The sequence below is a fragment of the Pyrus communis genome, chromosome 14, assembly GCF_963583255.1.
Source record: "Pyrus communis chromosome 14, drPyrComm1.1, whole genome shotgun sequence".
Taxonomy (NCBI): domain Eukaryota; kingdom Viridiplantae; phylum Streptophyta; class Magnoliopsida; order Rosales; family Rosaceae; genus Pyrus; species Pyrus communis.
In genome coordinates, this window is record NC_084816.1 from 12,166,390 (window position 1) to 12,176,193 (window position 9,804).

At 39.0% G+C, this 9,804-nt stretch overlaps 1 protein-coding gene across 1 annotated transcript; it reads left to right on the top strand.

Moving 5' to 3' along the window:
• Window positions 1–9,113: 9,113 nt before the first annotated feature.
• LOC137714891 (cysteine proteinase inhibitor 5-like) lies at window positions 9,114–9,428 on the top strand. Its single transcript, XM_068454047.1, has one exon. It carries the CDS (start codon window positions 9,114–9,116, stop codon window positions 9,426–9,428), a length of 315 nt encoding a protein of 104 aa, XP_068310148.1.
• Window positions 9,429–9,804: the final 376 nt, after the last annotated feature.

A 9,804-nucleotide genomic window follows, 5' to 3' on the forward strand; every position in this document is an offset into this window, starting at 1 on the left:
AGGAATTGATTATAAAAGAGCCTTATTACTTTCCTTTTCTCAATTTTAGCCATTCTGTGCACTTAGAACGTTTTTGGTGATAATTCAATTTTCCAGAGGAGTTTTGATGCAAGGCCAATTGGGGAAGGAAGCTAAGAGGCTGAAGATCGTTGTGTCAGAATTTCATAACTTTCCATGAAGCCATTCGTTCCAGTTTTACAAATTAATCCCGTAGAAGTTGTTTTCCGGTCAGAAATGCGTAGCTGTGGGAGACTGAAGATTTGAAGGCTTTTGCGATATTTCCTAGTGGTGTGCGATATATGCTTCGAAACATAAGAGATAAATTTATGTTTCCCATATTTTTATAGAATTTTCAAGAAGATAAATTGACCCCAAAAATGGCGTGCAAGTCAGATGATGTGTTTCCCAAGCCAAGAAGGATTCTTTCCTAGTTTCTTTCATTGATTATTTAAGATTTTTTTTTTCTTTTCTTTTAGGAGAGTTTCTCCCAAACCTTTTAAGGTTTTTCTAGTATAAATAAGGTGTCTTAAGCTCACTCTACATACCCCGCATACCCATATCACCCAGACCATTATACCATTCACCATCTCCGCAATTTGTGAAGAAGAGCAAAGGGACGTGCTTTGCCATGGGGTTTTATCTTTCTTTTATTTTTTCTATGTGTAACTAAGTTATTTTCTAAGGTTTATGATGAAGCCATGACATGAACATTTGCGAAGTACTTTGTTAATTATTATCTAATTATATCCTATGTTCTATTCTTAATCTTTGTGGGTATTTTATTCTAGATTCGGATATCTAATGACTGATCACCTTTAGGAATTTTGCATCTAGATATTTAGATAAATCTATGAGGATGACCAATCAATTAGGTTTATCGGAACTAAGATTAAGAAGAGTAGACAAACTAGTGAGGATGACCAATATCAAGTTAGTCCTACTTGGTTGACATGATTCTTCTACACTTAATGGGTTTTTATGTGTTTAATTGTATGCCTAACCAATATGATATAATTATCATGTAGGGATACAAGAGTTGATGTCTGACCATGAATTAATTCATACCTTAGAAAGAACAACCTTTAACATTGGCATTATAATTGGATAGTAGTTGGCTCTAGGAAAAGTAAATAAGATTGTTATTGGTGAATTCATAACATTAGGTTTTCTTGTGTCATGTGTTTATTTTAATTAAATTGTCTTTTATTTTTCTTGTTAATTTTAGTCTTAATCAATTACTCAATTATTGAATTCAATCTATCCTTTGTTTGTTTAATTAAGTCTAGTGTGATTAATTGATTAAATTGGTGTTAAAGCAATCCCTATGAGATCGACCTTGTATTTGCATATATTACTACAATTGATTTGTGCACTTGCGAGTTTAATTTGATTTAAATTAATCTATTATTTAGGTTAGTTTAAATACACATCAACACTCCCCCTTGAGTGTGTAAATACTTAAAGAAAACATCGCATCAGATCTTGAGCAGATAAGGTAGAACAATTGATGAAGTCGGCGGCACAACTGGTGAATGCAAGTCTTAAATTTAAAGAAAGTTTGCATTGGTAGTAAAATTCACAAAACCTCGCTATGGTAAAACCTAAGGCAGGTGGAAACCCATAAACTAAGGAGAATAGTGAGAAGTATGCATAATGTCTAAAACAAATGTCAAACAGGACGAAAGTAGTGAACTCAATGGAATATGATCATCCCAGGATGGGCACCTCATCAAAACCTCGTTAGGTAGCAAAAACTCAGTGGGAAAAATGCTCCTAATTGTAGGAAAAAAAGTACATTAAGATAGAATAAGTATGCTTCAGGATACTCCCCCTGAGTTAGACATAACTTCCAAATAAGAGAACTACTAGCAATGCAACTCAAATAATTTACGCATACCGATTCCTTGGACGAGATTCTAAAAAGTAAATTTGGGCAATGACTTGGTAAAGAGATCGACCAGATTGTCCTGAGAATCAATTTGCTTAACTTCAATGTTCTGATGCCGTTGTTACTGGTGAGAATGAAAGAACTTCGGTACTATGTGCTTGGTGTTGTCACCCTTTATGTATCCCTTCTTTAACTACTAAATACATGTTGCATTGTCTTCAAAGATCGTCGTAGGAAGGTAAACGATAGAAGTAAGATCACTAGTGCTTCGAATATGTTCCATGACCGCTCTCAACCAAAAGCACTCACGCGATGCTTCATGCAAGGTGAGGATCTTAACATGTTTCGAAGAAGCCGCAACTAGCATTTGCTTGGTAGATCTCCAAGATATAGCGATGTCTCCAATTGTAAAGACATAGCCCGTTTAAGAATGTGTCTTATGTGGGTCGGACAAATATCCAGCATCTACGTAACTAAGAAGGCGGGAATCAACCCAAAAACCGAAGAGGGTGGCGGCTCCTCTCGAGGATTTGTAGGTGTAGAACAAGCCCAAATTCGTCGTACCCTTAAGGTAGCGAAAAATGTCTTTAACACCATTCCAATGTCTGTGTGTGGGCACATTGTTGTATCTAGCCAAAAGATTAACAGTGAAGGAGATGTCGGGTTTAGTGCATTGAGCCAAGTACAATAAAGCCCCAATTGCACTTAGTTATGAAACTTCAAGCTCCAAAATCTCTTCGTCATCCTCCTTAGGAAAGAAGGGGTCTCGTTTAGCATCTAAAGTCCGAATGACCATTAGAGTACTTAAAGGCTTTGCTTTATCCTCATTATTGCAACATCTTTTGGGTCTAGTTTGATTGATGTACTAGGATTTATCCGAACAATGCTCGATCTCCAGGCCAAGACAATATCGAGTTTTCTTAAGATCTTTCATCTCAAATTCTGATTTCAAGTGAACGACAATTTCCTCAAGCTCTACAGAAGTTCTGATAAGGTTCATGTCGTCAACATAAATTGCAATGATCGTAAATCCGAAATATGACTTCTTTATAAACACGTATGGTCATAATTCGTTGTTTACATAACCCTGACTTGTTAAATATTAACTCATATGGTTATACCACATCCGTCCGGATTGTTTCAATTCGTAGAGTGATCTCCTCAATCTAATAGAGAAAGTGTTTCATGGTCTAGAACTATTTGAACCAGTCAATGAAAGTTCTTCTGGAACTTTCATGTAGATTTTCATATCTAGATCCCCATAAAGATATCTGGTTACCACGTCCATAAGCTGCATATTCAGTTTTTCGGAAACTACCAAATTGATAAGGTAGCAAAACGTTATAACATCCATTACAGGGGAATACGTCTCCTTGTAATCAATCCCAGGGCGCTGAGAGAAGCCTTGCGCTACGAGGCGTGCTTTGTATCGCGCTATTTCATTCTTCTTATTACGCTTCCTCACAAAAACCGACTTGTACCCCCACAAGCTTCACATGTGATGGGGTAAAAGTTATAGGTCCAAACACCTTATGTTTTGCAAGTGAATCGAGTTCGACCTGGATTACTTGTTTCCAGTTTAACCAATCCGTTCTACATCGGCATTCATCAATGGAACGTGGTTCAATATCATTCTTAAGCATGATGTCAATAGTTACTGTGTACGCAAATGCATCATTGACGATCATCTCATTCCGATTCCAAACTTCATCCAATACTGCGTAGTGGACCGAAATCTTACGATTCTCAGAAGGTTAGGTTGTCTCATCTAAGACATCATCGTAATCTAGAATAACTCATGCGTTGGAACAGATGAGTGAGCGATAGTCGGATTCAAACTAAGGTCACTAGTTTGTGCCATTTTCTTCTTCCGAGCTTATGAATCCTTTGAACCAAGAGGTATGCCACACTTCAAGGTCAAAGCAGATGATTGACTAGCCGCCTATGCATCGAGCAACATAGAAGGTGCGGCCTCCCCATCTTCAGGGACGATTCAGCCTTCCCAGGCAGTATTACAGCATACTCGAGGTACATCTATCCTTGCAGGTATGTTTGCAGCGGGTATATGTGATCTTGTCACCTTGGCTAGATTAGTAAAAACATCTGGCATACTTTGAGCAATGCTCTAAACATCTATAATTCGTCACACCTCAGTTTCAGACTGGGCATACCATAACAATTCATGGCATTCTCCAAGAACGTTAGCATGCTTATCTCCCCCTAACGACAGGAAGACTGTCTCATCAAAGTGATAATCATCAAAACATGCGGTAAAGAGATCTCCTATCAAGGGCTTTAAATAGTGAATAATAGATGGCGAATCATAACCGACATAGATTACCATTTTTCTATGATGACCCATATTGGTACGTAGTGACGGCACTATTGGCATATAAACTACGCACCTAAACACACGTAAATGTAAGACGTCAAGCTCGTATCCAGTATTCAACTTTAACGGTGAATAAGGTTAGATAGCGGTGGGCCTCAAGCGGACCAACATAGTTGAATGAAATATTGCGTAGCCCCAGGTAGATACCGGCAATTTGGTTCGCATAACCAAAGTCCGAGCTATCAATTAAAGGTGCTTTATGAAAGCTTTTGCCAGTCCGTTTTGGGTGTGAACATAGGGTATAGGATGTTTGACTTCAGCGCCAACTGGCATGCAATAATCGTCAAAAGTCTGTGAAGTAAACTTTCCAACGTTATCCAGTTGAATCGACTTGATCGGATAATCAGGGTGGTGAGCCTTTAGCTTAATAATTTATGCTAGGAGTTTCGTAAATGCAGCATTGCGTGTAGACAATAACTAGTCATGTGACTAACGTGTCCATGCATCAACCAACACCATAAAGTATCTAAATGGTCCGCATGTTGGTTAGATAAGTCCGCAAATATCCCCTTGAATCCTCTTAAGAAACTTATGAAGGTTGTGAATAATCTTTGTAGTTGAGGGTTGAGTATTCAACTTCCCCAAAGAACAAGCTTTGCATGGCAGGAATCCAACGTAGGGAGGTAAATGATGCCCATGTGATGATTTGAGGATACGGCGCATCATGTCACGTTCGGGATGTCCCATACGGTCATGCCAAAACAGCAAAGTGCTCTAGAACTGAGGCACATGGCCGGCCACCTGGTGGGCTTCTATGTCGCAAATGGTTGTGATGTGATATACAACCCACTTAGGAGACGTTCAAACTTCTCGTGAATACGCTTTTGGCCATAGTCGTAAGAAGTGATGCAAAGAAATTCAGATCCATTATCTTCAGTGGTTTCAATATGATATTGATTATCTTGAATATCTCTAAAACTCAGCAACGTTCTTCCAGAACATGGAGAATAGAGTGTATCTGTAATGGTTAAGACAGTACCATTAGACAACATTATACGGGCATTTCTGTATCCTTCAATCAGGTTAGATGAGCCTGAGAGGGTTGTCAAGGATGCTTTCTTAGGTACGAAGTTAGTAAAATAGTGTCTCTCACACAATATGGTGTGCGTAGTAGCACTATTAGCCAGACAACTAACTTCCCCACTAGACATACCTAGAAATAAATTGATTAAATTGGTCACATGCATAAATATAATTCCATTCATTTAATTAATCAATTTAGAAATAATATCTATAAAAGAATTATCCATAATTCAAAACAAACAAAAACTAAACAAACTATTCCAAATACTGAGAAAAATTGTCCAAAGATTAAACCATAAACCTAAAAATTGGTGGAGGGAGAAGGTCCGCCCCCTAGGGGTAAAAACACCCTAAAAGCATGTTTAGAAGAATAAAAATTATTCGTCCATAGGAGCTAATGCCTCCTGAAAATCTAATATCTCCATGGATGTAGTAGAATCTTCAGGATGTTTCACATAGGCAAAATCAAACTCACAACGGGAATGATACTTGGCAATAACCTTTAGGGTAGCTCTGCATACGAGTGAACAATGATCCTTTGATCCATAGTGGTAGCAAATGTCCATTTCAATGGAAGCCGATTGAACGGTAGATGTTCCTTTGTTCTTGAAGTTTGGGGTCTTAGGGGCGAAGGGTTGGTGCTTCTGGGTCAAATTTTCTCCCTTGGGTGGGCCTTGGCTCTATTGACCTTGGGCCCGTGGCTGGGTTTGCCACCCATTACTACTGCCACAACGATTTTTTCATCATTTGTGGCTGTTAAAATTGGTCGCATGCGCTTCAGGCGCGGCGTTTGAGCTAATGGGTCGAGCTTGATGATTTTTCATCAAAAGCTGGTTCTACTTTTTAGGATAAGTAAACAAGAGATCAAATCCAAAAATTTGGTGAACTTCTGTGCCCTATATTGTTGCTACAGGACAATATTGGTGGCATGGAAGGTCGAATAGGTATTCTCCAAGAGATCTGCTTCTGTTAAGTCCACTTTACAGAACTTAAGTAGTGATCGAATTCTAGAAACTTTTGAGTTGTATTCATTCACATACTTAAAGTCTTGTAAGCGTAGATGCTATCAGTTGTCTCTTACTTTAGGCAAGTAAATGTTTTCCTGGTGATCGAAACGATCGGTCAGAGCAAGCCAGAGGATGTATGGGTCCTCCTCAGCGAGGTATTTGATCTGCAGTGCATCATGGATGTGTCTTCAAATGAAGATCATTGCAGTAGCTTTCTGAGCTTCATCGATCGATTTGTCGTCGTTAGATGCCTCGATGGTGGCTCTAATACCTTTTGCAGTAAGATGGAGCTTTACATCTTGAACCCACTTTAGGTAGTTTCTTCCAAAGTGGCAAAATCGAGCTTGTTCAAGTTTGATATGTCCCTAAAATGAAGGGTACAACAAAACATGGTTAGTCATATGGTGATCCATAGATATATCGTAAAGCATTTGAGTTCTATGGACATGTATTGATTTAATTTAAGCATGAAAGCTACAGGTTTCATGTGGTAAGTTTTGAATGAAAACTTTGGGTTTCAAAGCCACTAAATATGAAACTACAGGTTCAATTTAGTTTTATGAACGATTAGTTCATAAAGGAGAGGTTCCAGCAAAAAAAATTATTGCAATATGCTGATTGAAGTGTAGTGGATTTAAGTTGCTTCAGGAACTTAAGTGGAAAAGCTTCGGGACTACGAAAGGATGTCAACGGTTCAAAGTAGCAAAATAAATTATCGAATCATTAATGTCCAAAAGTGATATTCAGGTCAACAATTTTGGACCGTAGGTCACTTTTAATTAATTCAACAGATTGGAACCAAACGGGATCGATTGTGAAAGCAAAATAATGACAAATGGGGTCATATTAGCTTTAATTAGTGACAAACCAAGTGATAATTAAATTAGTATTAATTAGCGTAAACCAAAGTACCCCAAAAAAATATTTGGGCATGATTTATAATGTGGGGATGCCAAGAATTGGCATTGGGTCGAAAAAATAACACTGCCCAGGGATGCCAAAAATTGGAATTTGGTCGAAAAAATTGGCATTGACTGGTATCTGTGCGAGGATAGGCCCTGCAGTATGGTTGCAGGCCATTAGGCCACGGTGAGGGCTACAGGCCTCTAGGTCGTGTGGTTTAGGGAGCCCAGCAGCAAAAACTATTGGTTAAGCCTAAAGAATGTGCATGGGGCAAGCCCAACCCAAGGCTGGCTTGCGGGTTGGTGCGGGGAAGCCCAGCCGAAGCTGGGTTTCGAGTTTTTGGGTCGGGGCATGTCAAGCCCAGCAACAAAAGCTGCAGACAAGTGGAGCGAAGGCTGAGGCGAAGCCCAGCAAGTAATAGGCTACTGTGGGCAGGCCTAGTCATAGGTCAAGAAAGCCCAGCAGCTATGGGCTGCTAGAGTTGGGCTAGGGACACACGAGACAGGGCCAAGAAAGCTACAGGCTGTCTCGGATTGGGTTAGGGGCTTTGGGCACGTGTAACCCTTATCAGGCCTATGGCCTGAGTTATCTAGAGTGAGCAGCAAAGCCCAAATGGCTGCTACCATGTGGTCCAAGGCGTCAAACAACGCCGTTCCATGATCTGCTCCATGCGGTTAGGTTGCAGGCCAGCTGCCATGGTCGACGGTAGTGCCACAGGTGTGCGGCGGTCGTGCCGCATAATTCCCAAATTTATTATGTTTTTTTTTTCGACATCCTTAGGGTTTGAAAAACCCTAAATTGTTTCTAATTTATTTATATGCTTTGACTCACAAATTTCACAGAGCAAAATAATTGTGTAATGCATGAAACGTGTGTGTGTGTGTATATATATTGACAAATATATAAATCATATAAAATATATGTGTGTGTGTGTGTGTGTGTGTGTGTGTGTGTGTATCGAAAGGAAAATATAAATATAGGAGGTTCATGCATCATGGGGAATGTTGTCATCCTTTGTGGATGTTTCAAATATCTTACTTTATTTAAGTATACCTGATTGGCAGAAAACAAATATAAGCCTTTGAATTTTGTAGAAGAGAGCATTCTCCTATGATCCTTCAGTTCCTTAGCTTCTGGCAAAAGTGTGTTGATAACGTGTTGTAGACTTATTTGACTGAACTGTTCTAAGGGAATAAAGAAGGGGAGGTCGGCGACAATAAGAGAGAAGAGAGATATTTAATTGTGAGGTGTGTGTTATATCACCTCATTGTGCCTTTATTTATAGTAGTAGGATAGGATAAATCCTTACCCTTTTAGGATTACAACTCTAATAGGATATTAACTACTAAAGGGAATATTCAAAGATATCCCTAGATACACTAGTATTTATACAATCACATTCCTATTCTAAATATGACAACAAATTTTATATTAAAATTAGTAATCAAATATCAAAATAATTAGTAATTAGATCATGTCATAAATATATCAAGAAAGTAATTGCAAAAGAAATCTTGAATGACCCTGCATGTGGCCAAATATCCTAGTGGATAAGATGCCAGGTTATACTCATGCGTGTTCCGGGTTCGAAACATCTCCCTTAAATTCTTGTAATAATTTCTAACTCTCATCTCTTCCATAATAATAGTAAATCTTTTTTTATTAAGAATCAAATCCCCGAATGACCCAATATGGACGGTAAATCGAGGATAACGCAAGTCAATATCTAACCTTCCATATACGCCAAACCCTTTAGTTTCCTGTCCGTTATGCATGTCCATCGTCCAACCGCCACGCCTATATTATCTTGCCATCCCCCAATGCAGCTCAGCTGTCATCGCCTGTCATTCGTGGAGTCAGTATAAGAAACTTCAACAAATTAAAAAATTCAACAGTCACAATGCGCCCTCACTGCCTCCTCATCCTCGCCGTCGTCCTCCTTCCTCTGGTGGCTGCTGATGTGCACCCACGAGGCGGTTGGCAACCCATAAAGAACATCACCGACCCTCATGTGAAAGAGATCGCAGAGTTTGCGGTGTCGGAGTACAATAAGCAAGCCCAAGGACAGAACAAGTTGGCGTTTGAGAGCATAGTCCGGGGCGACAGCCAGGTGGTGGCGGGCATCAACTACCAGCTAGTCATTTCTGCCAAGAACGAGTCGGTAGTTGATCCCGCTGTTGCCACCCCCACCAGTGATTATGAGGGCATTGTGTAGGAGAAGGCTTGGGAGCATTTTAGGCAGTTTATTTCATTTCATCAATTGTTAAAACCTAACTAGGTTTCAGAGAATACGATCATTTTCATATCTTAATTGTTGTCTTTATGCAATCATGTACTATGGACTCTGGATTGCTTGAAGTTTATCATCTTTCATTATAATAATGAAATGGATGGAAGATTTTATCCTTAGTTCTTAATTTTCTTAATGTTTTTTGGGCTTTGTTATTATTTTTCTGTCGATTAGTATGTGAGAACCACAAACCAAATGCGAAAATTAAAAAAAAATAACCAACATCTGAACATCATTATAGAATTATAACCACACTTTTAAGTTTATGATAATTATAATAAACAATTGATGTAAAAGTACT

Bases quoted from the DNA above. Each gene is read 5' to 3' on its own strand.
- LOC137714891 (XM_068454047.1), top strand. From the start codon at position 9,114: ATGCGCCCTCACTGCCTCCTCATCCTCGCCGTCGTCCTCCTTCCTCTG.